The following is a 15,504-nucleotide window of genomic DNA, read 5'->3' as shown; positions in this document are numbered from 1 at the left end:
AAGCAATGCTCACCTGAATGGCCAGGGCCCAGAAAAGGCACACTACTCCACTGTCAGGGACAAAGTGTGTAACGGATTCTCTCTCCAAGACACCCATCCTCATGGATGCAGTTTCACCCTCAGAAGCATCATCTTCAAATGGAAGAACAACTCTAATGACTACACTTTCGATCTCCTAGGGCAGGTGGACCATTCCACCATCTATCCATGGAGACTTTCCTTCAGTTCCTGGGGCCCCAACAGGAGACAGAATGGAAAAAATCTAATAATTATGTTGGTATTTGTTAAGCACTTACTATATGCAGAGCACTGTTCTAAGCGCTGGGGTAAATACAGGGTAATTAGGTTGTCCCACGGGAGGCTCACAGTTAATCCCCATTTTACAGATGAGGTAACTGAGGCACAGAGAAGTTAAGTGACTTGCCCACAGTCACACAGCTGACAAGTGGCAGAGCCGGAAGTCGAACCCATGACTTCTGACTCCGAAGCCCAGGCTCTTTCCACTGAGCCACGCTGCTTCTAAATCTGGGTAATACTGTACTGCTCCCCACTCCCCTCAAGACTGTATTTCTAAAGTGCTTTTCCCTGCAGCAGCTGGGCGCTCACCAAAGTAAAGTCAATAAATGACGCTAACCTTTCTCCCCTTAACTACTTATAATCGCTTTCCAATTGGAGCTACAGGCCTAAAAGCTGCTCAGTAATTCAAACCATGTCAGGGGACACAGGGAAAGGGAATCTCAGCTATCCGAGGTTGCTGTTGCTCTGCCAAAAAGATAACTCAGTGACTAGTTGGAGACTCTAGGGCACTAAATCCTTCACGTACAAGGACATCATTACAATAATGTATAGGGATGTAAAAGTCATATAGAAATGACCTGCTGGAAAACAATGACTTTCATTTGCATCTTCAGTTCAAGCCTAGCGCATTTTACTTTCGACTCCCATCCTTTTATAGCATCATAGACCCTTCACTCATAATAATTATACTGGAGGTTTTCTTCTATGGAGATTTAAATCCAAGGGGTTTAGCCAAGGTGACAGAGAATACATGGTGAAAAGATCCCAAGATGCTGTGTACGCAATATGCAAAATACCATCTTCCAAGAAAGTGACACTCTGCATCCTGATCCAGAGAAGGAAACCTGAGACATCCAAAAGGCCACCAGTGACTGAGATGGGATTGAATATGGGGGGAAACCATTAATTAGCCATTCTTTTATCCTTTCTGCTATCTCCCCTTGCCTTTAAGTTCACCATTTGCCTCTGCTCTTTCACTTCTGAAATGAAAACTCCTTGGGGACAGGGAGGAAGTCTTTCAGAAACCCCACATGCATCTTTTAATGGTAAGTGTTTAGCACTTGCTATGTACCAGGCACTGTTCTAAGCACTCGCAGCAATTACACTGCAACACTATCTAAGCCAATATGAACAGGAAGCCCTGAAGGCTCAGAAAAGTCGATGCCTGTGGACCAATATAGTTCAGCTTTGCCTAGCAGAACCTCATCCCTCCTGGATTTAGTAGTGAACTTTCTGTTTTTTAGATCGAGAAATGACTGTTGGAAGGTATGTGTAGGAATGGGGTAGGGCAAGGTGATGTAGGAAAGAAAGGTTAAGAGTGGAATTGATTATTTTTATTTTTATTTTACAGTTCAACAGAGTCCTGTGGCCCCAGAGTGGCCTGCCTAGCTTTCTCAGGACTCTTCTTCCCACAGCTAAATAAAATTTTCAGAGGAGGTCTTGAACAACTCTCTGTAAATCAGCTCTTGTCCACCTTGGTGGTTGGCAGGGCTCTGACCATGGGGAAAGGATTGGGAGCAAAGCTGGTCAAGAAGCAGGGGAATCCCCCTCACCAGGCTCGGGACTGAGGTTTGGTCAGGGTGTTTCTTTCTGCTTCTACTTTATGGCCAGTAGAGCCATTTCTGCAAAAGTTGTTTCTTTTTTTTTCCAACCCCAGCTCTCAGTTTGGGATGTAGCACATTCCCTAAGTAACGATGCTTTGTTTCTTTCTCCCATGGAAATCATCCAGGTGCCCATAACAGAATGGCACCCCAAACTCTGCTCCCCTGGGCCCAGAGGGGGCTACCTGGGGCAGAAACCCAATCTGCCTGGGGTCCTTCCCAAACCCCAGCCCTGCCCCTGCCCCTGTCTCAGCCTTTCCCGGGGAGACTCGACTAGGGAGGTTCAGCGAGGGACCGGGGTCGGGGACCGGGGGCAGGATGGGGAGAGGACAGGGTTCTTTTCCTCGGTCCCTTTTCCCCTGGAGAATCTATTGATCTGTTTACAAGGACATCTAACGAATCCGTCCTCCGAGCCTGAAAGCAGCAATGACATCTGCAGCGTGGCTCAGTGGAAAGAGCATGGGCTTTGGAGTCAGGGCTCATGAGTTCGAATCCCAGCTCTGCCACTTATCGGCTGTGTGACTGTGGGCAAGTCACTTCACTTCTCTGTGCCTCAGTTCCCTCATCTGTAAAATGGGGATTAAGACTGTGAGCCCCACGTGGGACAACCTGATTCCCCTATGTCTACCCCAGCGCTTAGAACAGTGCTCGGCACATAGTAAGCGCTTAACAAATACCAACATTATTATTATTATTATCTCCCTGAGATGAGGTGAGAAGAAGGAGAAGCAGCCTGGCTTAGTGGAAGGAGAAAGGGCTTGGGAGTCAGAGGACGTGGGTTCTAATCGTGGCTCCGCCACTTGTCTGCTGTGTGACCTGGGGCAAGCCACTTAACTTCTCTGGCCCTCGGTTGTCTCATCTGTAAAATGGGGATGGAGACCCTGAGCCCCACGTGGGACAACCCGATTACCTTGCCTCTACCCCAGCCAGCGCCTAGAACAGTGCTTGGCACATAGTAATCGATGAACAAATACCTTTATTATTATTATTATTATCTCGCCGATAATAATCTGCTCGGGGGCGGTTTGGGGGCGATGCTCGGGCTGCGGGGGAGGGGTGGCCTGGGCTCTGTTTCCCAAGAGCGTTGGGAGGCGGGGGGCGTGGAGGACCATCTGCTGGAGAGAGGAGCATCACGCTGCGGGCTGCGCCCCGCTCTGCCCGCTCCGGGACCCGAGCCCTCTCCAGGCCGCAGCCCTCCCCGGCCCCCGGCCCCCGGCCCCCGGCCCCCGGCCCCCGGCCGCCGGCTCCCAGCCCTCAGCCCCGGACAGATCACGCTAATGCCGCTCGGCAGGCCGGACGATTAGAACAGTGCTTGGCACCCAGTAAGCCCTTAACATATGCCATCATCATCATCATCCTAACGAGGAGGCTGTCCGCCCCGCGGGGTGGATACTGGCCGACTGCCGTGGCCCTCGGGCCGCCGCCTCCGCCCTCCGCCCCGGAGCCGGTCCGGGGAGTCTCCCGCTTTTCGGTTCCCACGGGGTTGGAGCCCCGCACGCCCCCCGCGCCGGGATGGCCGTCCTCTCCTCCCCCGAGCCTCCCCGGCCGGCCGCTCCCTGGGCACCCGAGCCTTTCCCCTGCCGGCTTCCCCAGCGGACCCTCCTCGCCGTCCCGCTGCCCGGGGCCTTGCTCTCCCCACGGCCGGGAACTTCCCAGCGTCTTCTCCCCGCCCACCCTCCCCCCGCTTCTTTGTCCGCCGCTTCCAAGAAGCTTCCCTTTGTCCCGCCGCCGGCAGGAGAGGGTTAAAGAGAAAAGCTTCCCCGGGAAAGCAAATCCCCTAAAGCGCTTCCTTTTCCTCCTCTGCCCCTGTCTACGCTCGGCTCGGTTCGGTTCGGCTCGACCTGCCACCCACTCCTCTCCCAGGCTGCGGGGGGGTAACGGGGTGAGGGGGATGAGGGCGAGGAGGGAGACACACCGGGAAGAGGCGCACCAGGGAAAACCACCGGGAGAGACAAGGACCAAACCGGCACCCTCCCTCTCCCCCCCCCCCACTCCCACCCACTTTCCCAAGGGAAGCGAGAAAAATCCCCCCTCACCCTTCCGGAGATGCCATGCTCTCGAAACTCCCCCTTCCTCTTCTCAAGAATCCAAGGGATATTTTTTGTATGTGCACAGTGGTACTCAAATGGGATTCTTCCCCCACACTTTAGATAAGCGCTTTTAGCGTCTAAATAGTAGCATAGGATTCCTGGGTGTATAATCCTCGGGACTCCGAATGGCAAGGATCCTTGACACTGCTTTTCGGATGGCCCCCACCTCCACCACCACCTCCTCCTCCTCCTCTACTGCTGCTGCTGCTGCTGCTGCTGCAGGGGAGATTCTTGGAGGCTGAAGTGTCTTCAGGGGAGGAGGAAGAGGAGGAAGAGGAGAAGAAAAAGGAGAAGAAAGAGAAGGAGAATGCCGCTATGCCGGCTGGCAGGAGGCTCAGCGGGATGGCAGAGTACGACAGTGGCCACCTGGGCTTTGATCCTTTGCTTTCTCTCCCTTGGAGTGCTGCTGGTGGTGATGGTGGTGGTGGTGGTGGTGGGATAAGTGTGTGTGTCTGGGTATGAGTGCGTGCGTGGATGTGTGTGTGTGTCAGTGTGCGTGTGTGTGTGTGTGTGTGCTGGGGGGGGGGAGGAGGGCTGACTTCACACTGACATGGTGTTGGCTGAGGCTGGATTGGAAGGTTTTAGCCTCCGAGCTGTGGATTTGCAGTCTCTATCCCTCTCTATTTTAGTCACCGGCTGACATCACCGCCTGTGGTTACTCCTTTAAATCCCCTTCCCTTCTCCCTCCCCCACCCCGCTTCTTGCAATAAATAAATAACGACCCCGCCGCCGCACGGCTCGGTCGGAATGATGGCCCGGTCCTTGGCGGCAGGTCGGTGGCAGATTGTCCGGGGAACGAGGGCTCCTCCTATTGTTTTCCCGCCCCAGCCACGCCACGCCTCGCACCTCTCCGCACCCCGTGCCCCGCAGCTCAACCGGGAGCCGGGGTCCCGGGCCAGGTTCCACGAAAGCAACCGGGAAATGACAGCAATCTGAAACACACGCAGGCACACACACTCACGCACACACTTATACACTCTTTTTGCCCAGCTTACTGTCTCATCCCCCCATTCCCCCCCGCGGGCGTCCCCCCTTGGGTTGTTTCTGTTGTCTGATCTCGGGGTGTTGGGCTTCTTTTGTTTGGTTTTGTGATCTCCCGCCCAGCTTGCCGGTTTAGAAATCCTATTTTTCGTTAGCGCACACGCACTCACACAAACACACGCGCGCTTCCCTTTCTTGGGGCTCCCCTTTAGCAGAATTTTCTCAGCAGTTTTTGCCCCCCAGCCCCCTTCCGTGCATGGGCTGCGGTTTCGCCTCTGGGGAGGCTGAAGTTCCGACAGTTTAAGGGCAAGATGGAGAATTGCGTGAATGGCCACTTCATTGAAGACCCCCCCTGCCCCGTTCCCTGTTCTCCCTTTCCTTCACCAGCACCAAGATCACCGTCACCCCCACTTCCCCACTCTCCAGGCCAAACAGAGACAAAAGTCAGGAGGAGGAGAAAGCGAGGGAAAGGGATTCATTCAGTAGAATTTATTGAGCCCCTTCTGAAGGGGGGTTGGAGGGGAAGGACAGTGAGAAAGATAAAGAGAGACAGAGACAGATGGAGACAGAGGGAAAGACTCTGGGGGTCCCCTCTCGTTCAGAACTGCCTGCAATATTTGATGCTTCTTGGAGTGGTGAGGGACAGCTGTCAGGCTCCGGTCTTGACAGAAGCAGCCGGACGATCCAATCGGGCTGAATCGGGGCTCCCCGGAGATTGAGGGAAACGAATCAAACCAAATGCAAAGGGACAGGAGAGGGTAAGGGGGTACCAGGGAGGAGAAAACCCGGCATAAAAGTCAGACGCAGCCAGCGATGTAAGCCGCCCTTCTTTCTGAAGCCCGAATAAATGACCGGTCTTCCATTATTAATGGGCCTGGAATTCACATTGATGAAACTCTCCAGAGAGGGAGCAGGATATAAAAGATGCCGGGTTGCGAGTTGCGGGTTGCGGGACCCTCCAGGGAGAGCTGGGGGTTGAGGGCGGGGGGTGGAAGGGAAGGGGGCACCTTCGATTAGAAAGAAGCTCCACCTGAGGCAGGGATTGAGTCTCACCTGAACTGAATATCTTGTGTCTGCCTCAGTCCTTAGTTCAGAGATTGCCTTGTCCTATTATTATTATTATAGGGCCTCACTAAGTGCACATTCAGCTCGCAGACTAGCTGGGAGAAGAGAGAGGCAGAGCCAGGAGTAAGGGGGAGGTAGGGGACTTTCTTCGGGAGTCAGGGGGAGTCAGGGGGAGTCAGCGGAGCCCGAGAAGCCAGCAGAATTCAGGGGAACCAGAGGAGACAGGGGGAGCTGGGGAGCCCGGGGGAATCAGAGGAGCCTTTGGGGAGCCAGAGGAACCCAGGGGGGAGCTAGAGGAGCATAGGGAAGTTAGAGGAGCCCAGGGGGCACCTTTTCGGGTCTGTTCTTGGCTAGAAAAATATCAACTGACCAGGGGACCCGAAATCTAGGGACTGGGCGGGAGAGGGGCTTTGGCAAAAGGGAGTCCGGGGGAAGGACTGTCAAATTGGGGGGCGGGGGCGGGCAGGAGGGGCGGAAGGGGGAATAGATGGGCTGGGGGAGAGGGGAGAGGGGTGGGAGTGACAGAGGAGCCTCTGGCTTGGACGAGGAGCGTAGAAACAGCTGTGGGGCTGCCAGGGCCTGTATTGGGGTAGGATGGTAAGTAAGGTTAGGGTTTCTTTACCCACTTCCTCCTCTCTGTCCCTCTTCCCTTTCTCCCGCTCCCCTCCCCTCCCCCGCCACACACACACTCATACACATGCACACCAGGGATAGGGTCAAAAATTGCCTGCCGGCAAAGATTCGGATATGGGGAGAGCTTCCCAGAGAGACAGGATGAAGGAAAGAGACAGGAAGAAACAAAGAATAAGAAAACGAGGAGGAGAGGAGGGGAGGATGATAGAGCGATGCCGTGAAACAAAGAAGGGGAGAGCCACACGCCCCCACCGGGACACACAAAGCAAGATAGAGATTCGGGGGAGGGGGGAGGTGTAAGACACGCCGTTGGGTGCCAGGAACCTCCGGTTGGTTAGAGTCTTCTCGTCCATCACTCTGCGCTGCACGTAGTCTACCCCTTACCTCTCTCCCTCCTCACTCCCCTCCATCCCTGAACACACCTGCACTTAGGCCCGCGCACAAACATTCACATCACACACACGTTCACACACACACACACATACATGCACACACATACACACACAGAGTTTTGTTCTGTTTTGCTTTGCTGTCTGTCTCCCCCGTTTGGATTGTGAGCCCGTTACTGGGCAGGGATTGTCTCTCTTGCTGAATTTTACATTCCAAGCGCTTAGTACAGTGCTCTGCTCATAGTAAGCGCTCAATAAACATGAATGAATGAATGAATGAATGAATGAATGAATGAATGAATGAGAGGATTGGTCCCCAGAGGACAAGGTGTCTACCCGGGTTGGAAGGGACTTAAATATTTCTGGGAGTGCTGCGGGGGGGGGGGGGGAGGGGAGGTAGCCCGTGCATGGATTTCCTTCAGAGCAGTCGCCCTTCTCCGCTTCCTCGCAGCCTTTCCTTCTAAGCCGCGGGGAGACAGGAGGATTTGTCCCTGGAGAAATAATATTGTTCGTAATAATAATAAAGCACAATTTCAAACGTGTACAGGTCTTTATTTTTTCCCAAGTGCTTTCACGCGACCGTATTTAGTCCTCACTCTTTCCCCATTTTCGAGTTGAGGACCTGAGGCCCAGAGAGGTTAAAAGTGTCTTGCCCAAGATCACACAGCAGGCTGGTGGCACAGATCCCTTGTCTCCCAGACTCGCTCTCTATGCCCTCCGCCCTGACTCTGGGCGGCACTAATCGCTCTGGTTTATGATGGGGAACTGTGGTGCTGAAGATGCAAGCAGCGCGCACGTTGCTCCCGCGGGCTAGGCTGCCCTGCCTCGGGGGGCAACCTGCAAAATTCCTCGAAGGTCGGGAAGGGACGGGACACGGTCCGCCGGCAGAGGAGCTCCGGTCGATTCGGCTCCCGGACCGAGCTCCATTCGGCCCGTCCCGCCCCACCCCGCACACCCTCACTCCGCCCCGCCCCGCTCTTCAGCGGCAGCGGCCAACCCTTGGCCGTCCGACCCCTCCTGGCCCCGGATCCCTCGCCAACCCCAGCTGGCTCCCCCGAACTCCTCTGCTTCCCCTGGGCTCCTCTAACTCCCCCGGGGTCCCCTAGCTCCTCCTGTCTCCTCTGGTTCCCCTGGATTCTTCTGGCTTCCCCGGACTCCTCTGACTCCCCTGGGCTTCTCTGGTTCCCTTGGGCTCCTCTAGCTCCCCGCTGGATTCCTCTGGCTCCCCAAGGGCTCCTCTGATTCCCCCGAGCTCCCCTAGCTCCTCCTGTCTCCTCTGGTTCCCCTGGATTCTTCTGGCTCCCCCGGCCTCCTCTGGTTCCCCTGGGCTCCTCTAACTCCCCTATGCTCCTCTAACTCACCTCCGGTTTCCTCTGGCTCCCCAAAGGCACCTCTGATTTCCCCGGGCTCCTCTAGCTCCTGTGTCCTCTGGTTCCCCTGGATTCTTATGGTTCCCCCTGAATTCCTCTGGCTCCCCCCGGGCTCCTCTGATTCCCCCGGGCTCCTCTAGCTCCCCTTGTTTCCTCTGGTTCCCCTAGAATTTGCTGGTTCCCCCGGGGTCCTGTGGCTCCCCCCGGGCTTCTGTGGTTCCTCCGGGCTCCCCTAGCTCCCTTTGTTTCCTCTGCTTCCCCTAGATTCTTCTGGTTTCCCCTGAATTCCTCTGGCTCCCCCCGGGCTCCTCTGATTGCCCCGGACTCCCCTAACTCCCCCTGTTTCCTCTGGTTTCCCTAGATTTTCTGGTTCCCCTGGGGTCCTGTGGCTCCCCGGGCTTCTGTGGTTCCCCCGGGCTCCCTAGCTCCCCTGAGCTCCAGCTCCGGACCCAGCAGTCCAGCCGTAGGGCTCTGCTGACCTCTGTTGGAGGTGCGAGGAACCAGAGCGGAGAAACAGCTGGGCGGCCGAGTCACTCCATGTCACCCCGGCCCCCCGCTTTAGGTTCAGAGACTGAAGCAGCTCCGGACTTGCCTCCGTCCCCTGCCATTCGAGAGGTCTTTTCCTTTTCTTTTCCCTCCCCCTTCCCCGCCCCCTCCAACCCGGATCAGAGATCATGGGAAATCCTGGACCTTTCCGTGGTTTCGGATCCTGGTTTTCCTCTTCTCCGGAGTTTTCCACGGATGACACTTGGTTGGGTCCTCAGATTCCCAGTCGCCCTTCTTCCCTGGAGCAAAACCCTTTGAGAAACGATAGCAGTAGGGGGGAGGGAAGGAATACGAAGGACGACGAGGTGGTAATGCCTCCACCACTCCACCTCTGTCCGAGTTCAACTCTCCTCTCTCCACCTTGCCCTCCCGTCCTCAACCCTCCCTCTCCACTCCCTACACCCAGGAATCAGGACTAAATGAAGTCAGGGAGTCCCACAGCACCCCTAGGCAGAAACACTGAGGAAGCAGCTTGGTTTGTTGGAACTAACTCTAGGAGTCAGGGGACCTGGGTTCTAATCCTAATTCTGCAGCCTAATGGAAAGGGCAAGGGCATGGGAGGTCAGAGGACCTCTTGGGTTCTAATCCCAGCTCCACCATTTTCTACTGTGTAACCCTGGGTAAATGACTTAATTTATCTGTGCTCCAGTCCATTCTGTCCCCCTGCCCTGTAAATGTGATTTGATACCTTTGCTTCTTCCTACTTAGAATTCAAGCTCCATGTGGGAGCTGATTATCTTGTATCTATCTCAGTGCTTAGTAAGTGCTTAACGAATTCCACAATTATTATTATTACTAATCTCTGTGGCTCAGTTTCCTCATCTGTAAAAATGGGGAAAGATGCCTCTTTTCCCTCCACTTTAGATTGTGATCCTCCTTAGGGCAGGGACTGTGTTATTTATACTCTGTTTACTCAGAACTTGGCACATAGTAAGCACTTAATTATTGTTATTATTATTATCAGTGATCCCCAAAATTTGAGACTTCAAATCTGTTTAGAATTTCTAAATCTTGTCTTTCTTTTAACCCAAACCCCTTCAAAAGCTAAGAGACATCAAAATAATTCTAATGAAAAATGTTTACTGCAATTTTTGCAGGTTAATATCAAGAGGTAACCTGAAAAGTGCCAAGTGGAAATTCCATAACTCTTGAAAGATAATAGCACCTAGGCCTGGACCAGAATGAGTTGAAGATTATCAGCATAATAGTTGTGGCATTTATGTCATTTATTAAAAGCTTACTATAGATACAAGATAATCACCTCCTGCCTCTTCCCACTCCAGTCCACACTTCACTCCTCTTCCCAGATCATCTTTCTACAGAAACGTTCAGGACATGTCACCCTCCCTCCTCAAAAATCTCCAGTGGTTGCCTATCCACCTCCATATCAAACAAAAACTCCTCACCATTGGCTTTAAAGCACTCCATCACCTTGCCCCTCCTACCTCACCTCACTTCTCTCCTTCTACAATCCAGCCTGCACACCACACTTGGCTCCTCTGGTGCTAACTTTCTCCACTGTGCGTCAATCTCACCTGACTCACTGCCGACACTGGCCCACATCCTACCTCTAGCCTGGAATGCCCTCCCTCCTCAAATCTGCCAATTACTCACCCCTCAAAGCCTTACTTCAAGCCTTACTGAAGGCCTATCTCGTCCAGAGACCTTCCCAGACTAAGCCCCACTTTCTTCATTTCCCATTCCCTTCTGCGTAGCACTGACTTGCTCCCTTTGCTCTTCCCCCCTCCCAGCCCCACAGCACTTATGCATGTATCTGTAATTTTAATTTGTTTGCATTGATGCTTGTTTAATTCCTATTGATGTCTCCTCTCCCCTGCCACCCCCAGACTGTGAGCTCTTTGTTGGCAGGGATTGATACTCTTTATTGTTGTATTGTACTTTCTCAAGCACTTAATACAGTGCTCTGCACATACGATTGAATCAAAGATAAGATGCTCTTTCAGTGCCAAGTTTAGATAATTTTACCCAATAGGAAATCTAGAAAATGTATTGGTACAGTAGATGCATAAGGGAGGACAAATATTAGAGCCATTTCTTGTTTATAACAGCTGTCCTTCACCAATACATAGTATTATCCCATTTCATAGAAGGATAATTTTACTCCATAGAAGTTGAAAAATTCATTTTAAAAGCCATGGTCACAGAGGCCTTGTATTCTACTAAGATCAGTTCACTAAAGGAATGGAATGGGCGAACCTGACATCAAAAGTGAAGACCTCATTAGAGCTGTAGGATCCTTCTTGAACATATAAACAGTCCAAGGTACTTTACAATTCACTGCTATTTCTTTCAGAAGGTTACTACTTCAAAGAATAAAAGCTTTAAATAAGGTAATGCTGGTGAATGTTGGAGCAGTATAGAGAATACACTAAACAAACCATATTTTCCAGGGATTGTTACTGAAATTTGTAGTTTATAATGCACACCCCTCTCCTTTTTTCACATTATATTTCTTTTTAAACTCTTTAATGCGTTCATTTCTATTTGTCTCCTGGCAGGCTTTTAATCCATGTTCACAATTTTCAAATTGAATCTTTTTGGCATGATTTTGCTTATCCTTCTCATTGGCTTATGTGATCATTTCTAATCATGGCCTTAATAAATGCTTCTTTTCACATATATAATGTCTGATATGTTTAATTCTTCTGAATACTGGTAAGTTGAATATTTTAATTTTCTTTTTCTATTTTGCACTGATTTCTCTTCTTCCTTAAAGGAGACATTGTTTAACCCAATGGTTTCATGTAGAAGCTGCTATTTTTTAAAAATTGAAAAGGTTCAAAAAGTGAGTTTCTTAATTTTTAAAATGAGAAGGAAAGTATTGGATTCCTTACCTCATCTAGCAACTACACAGAATGTTTTGAATACTCTTTAAACTTAAAAAACTCCATTACCCACATTTATTTGAATTCTTCTGTGAGAGTTACAGCATCAAAAATGGAGAATTTTCTTTTGCTGAGGTGGCTATTACTTTAAAAAAAGCTACCTAATTCCTTCCTTGGCCTGTATCATAATGACTTTAACAGAATTATATTGCTGCCAACATCCACTTCATCACTGGCATGCCTGGACTATTAAATCTTAATTCTGTGATAATTTTCACTGCCTGCCTACAGGTAAATCATACCATCCATTTCAGTCATATCAGGAGACAGTCAATCTATGCTAAATAAATATGAACCTGATAGTGGGCTTTTCCTACAATATTTGCTAAATCTGCAGAAATTCTAGTAATACTGTTGGCATTCAGTATTTCTAAGTCAAAGCTTCAGAGAAGCAGTGTGCCTAGCAGACAGAGCATGGGCCTAAGAATCAGAAAGATCTTTTTTTAAAATGGTATTTGTTAAGTGCTTACTTTATGCCAGGCACTGTACTAAGCCCTGGGGTAGGTACAAGATAATCAGGTTGAACATAGTCCCTGTCCCAGACAGGGCTCACGGTCTTAATCTCTATTTTGCAGATGAGGTAACTAAGGCACAGAAAAGTGAAGTGACTTGCCCCAGGTCACACAACAAAGTGACAGAGCCAGGATTAGAACCCAGGTCCTTCTGACACACAGGCCAATGCTGTATCCACTAGAGCATGCTGACCCATGTTCTAAACCTGGCTTCACCAGTTGTCTGCTATATGATCTTGGGCAAGTCACTTAACTACTCTGGGCCTCAGTTATTTCATCTGTAAAATGGGGATTAAAACTGTGAGCCCCATGCGGGACATGGGCTGCATCCAACCTGATTATCTTTTATCTACCTCAGTGCTTAGTACAGTGCTTGGCACATAGTCAGCACTGAACAAATACCATTAAAAAAAGAGATCTTGAAGTATAAAAGCAGTCACAGATGATTGCCCCCTTTTCCAGATGACAAAACTGAGGACTGAGGTCAGAGCATTTCAGAAAATTTTATCTTATAAGATTATTTCTAAAAAGATTTCTGGGGTGAAAAGGGTAAAGTCTTTTGACTTTTGAATCAAGATATTACCACAAATATGTGTTGCCATGTTGACTAGAGTATGTTTATCTTCCCCAAGGTGGGATAGCACAGTTCACTGGGGAAAAGATGCATATAATTCCCTAAGAATTTCAGTGATTCAGTGGGATGAGTTGATTCATCAGATATGGAATGAAAGGATATTCTCACCATCCATCTTCCTCCACATAGGTGTACTTTTTCTGATGATATTGCAGAAATTAAAATAAAAAACAGAAAAGGTAGGTACAAGTCTCTTTGAATGAGACACATGTTCTTTTTGTTTTCTTTTGTTTTTCTAGTGGACCTGGAATGCTATACCAGTGTCTTTTAGTGAACTGGTAGTGAAAATAAATAAAAAGCTATTTTTATTTTTTAAAATTGCTCTTCTGATAAGATCATATTGCTTTATTCATGCATTTTGCCATACATTACTTATGTCATCAAGTGCATTAAGGCCAATTTGGCAGTAAGGAAACCAATGGGAAAACAGAGCAGAATGAACAGCGGACCCAAAAATGCAAATGCAGACCATTGTCAACTAGCCAGAAGAATGCTCTCGTCTTTCCCTCAATTTCTTTCTCATCTGTTTGCTTTTGCTAGTAATTGGTTTTTAGCAGGCTGAGTTCAGACTCTGAAATGATTGAAGGGAGTATGTCTACTTAGGGTTTTTTGTGGTGTGTGAAGTTTGTAATCATATGGTGTTTATTTTCAATTTTTAAGCTTTGTTTTTCTTGTAATTTACCCATGAGGTTCAAGAGCAATGTTTAGTAATTGGTAATTATATCTATAATTTATTATGCCCATAATTTATTATATCTGTAATTTATTCAGTGTACCTGTAATTCATTTATTTATATTAATGTCTGTCCCTCCCTCTAGACTGTAAGCTTGTTGGGGGCAGGGGATATGTCTGTTATATTGTTGTGTTGTACTCTTCCAAGTGCTTAGTACAGTGTTCTCCACACAGTAAGCACTCAATAAATGTGACTGATTGAGTGAATGAGTAGTGTATGGCCACTATTAAAAGATATACTTCAATAGATTCTACTATGCCCCTGTACCAATCTTAGGTTAGAGATCTTTTTTGCAAATACCATAAAAGTTGTAAAGAATAGATGCAGATCTCTCTTAGATGAATGAAATGTATTTACTATACACATTTTGTTTTTTTAAAGAGGTATTCTCCTCTGGGTTGGGATGGCCACCAGGAGAGGTAAGATATCAAAAATGAAAAAAAAATCCACAACTATCATTTCTCAGGAAAAGAGCACTGGTTGTAGGTAGTCTCCTATTACCATGGCAAATCTAGGGAATTTATACCCTATCATGGCTTGAAGTACATCTCCAAGTAGTTCATGAATTCCTAATATAGCAAAAAGACCTTTTCCTATAAAGAGGAGCTTGCTAACAGTGAAGAAATGTTTTCTCATTCAAACTTATCAGATAAAAATGGTCTGGGAAAAGGAATGCCAGCCAAGCAATCAGCAAGGCACCCCCACAGGGACTACTTTCACACTGTAATGCAGAGCCTGAGAAATATGAACTTAACAAGTTAAATACATTAAATGAAAATGGTTATGTCACTTCTTTAAAAAAAAAAAAAAGCTGGCTTGCTAGAGATCAGTGACAAAGGAATTGCCTGCTATCAAATCACTGAATATTCTGACCTTAGATTCATGGATACATACTAGGCTCCATATAGCACAAGTTAAATAGGTATGCTATATGTCCCCTTGGAGTTTCTATTTATTCATATAATACAGAAAGAACTTGATGATCTGCCCCCTGTATTTCTGGTCCTCTGGTTGGTTTGAATTTGTGGAAAGAGCCTGGATTTAGGAGTCAGAGGTCGTGGGTTCTAATCCCAGCTCCACCGCCTGTCAGCTGTGTGACTTTGGGCAAGTCACTTTACTTCTTGGTGCCTCAGTTACCTCATCTGTAAAATGGGGATTAGGACTGTGAGGCTCATGTGGGACAATCTGATTAGCCTGTACCTACCCCAGTGCTTAGAACAGTGCTCTGCATATAGTAAGCGCTTAACAAATACCAACATCATTATTATTATTATTTGGAAGATTCTGGCTAAGTTAGTCCAGCCCTGTCACCTATTCCCAGTTCTAACTCCATCATTCACTGAACTTTACCTGGAGCCTCAGTTCTCTGCTCCTAGATAATTTTAAAAGAGCATTTGACAAGTTCCTCTCCTCTCTCTATGCCCTTCTGTCCTCACAAGTTACCTGTGGGGTTGGGTGCTCTCAACAAACATCTGCACACAGTTCTCCACAGCAGAAGTGGAGTCATGGTAAGTAACTCTGGTAAAGGGGCTGAGAAATTATTCCACTCTGGGAATGAGGGCATTTGAAAGATGTGCTTTTTTACACAATCCAAAAAAATGCCCAACCCAATTCATTTTCTATTCCCCATGACTCAAGTTCACTGCTGACAAAGTTCTTGTCTGCTTTTTCTTTCCCTTCTGCTACTCCTGGACCCAGGTGAACAAGGTGGTCAGTCACTTCAAGGTGGTCTGTGGCAGGGGTGGT

At 48.9% G+C, this 15,504-nt stretch overlaps 1 protein-coding gene across 2 annotated transcripts in view; it reads right to left on the bottom strand.

Moving 5' to 3' along the window:
• SLC1A2 (solute carrier family 1 member 2) overlaps nucleotides 1-4,472 on the bottom strand; it is a 132,511-nt gene extending 128,039 nt beyond the window's left edge. The window contains exon 1 of one of the 2 annotated variants that reach the window (XM_029059466.2): nucleotides 3,935-4,472. In XM_029059466.2, the coding sequence (XP_028915299.1) occupies nucleotides 3,935-3,951 (17 nt within the window). In that variant the 5' untranslated portion in view covers nucleotides 3,952-4,472. Of the gene's footprint in view, nucleotides 1-13; nucleotides 87-3,934 lie in introns of those variants that run through there. The other variant, XM_007658768.3, reaches the window with a different exon arrangement.
• Nucleotides 4,473-15,504: the final 11,032 nt, after the last annotated feature.

The sequence above is a fragment of the Ornithorhynchus anatinus genome, chromosome 3, assembly GCF_004115215.2.
Source record: "Ornithorhynchus anatinus isolate Pmale09 chromosome 3, mOrnAna1.pri.v4, whole genome shotgun sequence".
In the NCBI taxonomy this organism is placed as follows: domain Eukaryota; kingdom Metazoa; phylum Chordata; class Mammalia; order Monotremata; family Ornithorhynchidae; genus Ornithorhynchus; species Ornithorhynchus anatinus.
Note: the sequence above shows the minus strand (reverse complement) of the source record. Positions and strands in the feature narration are given on the sequence as shown.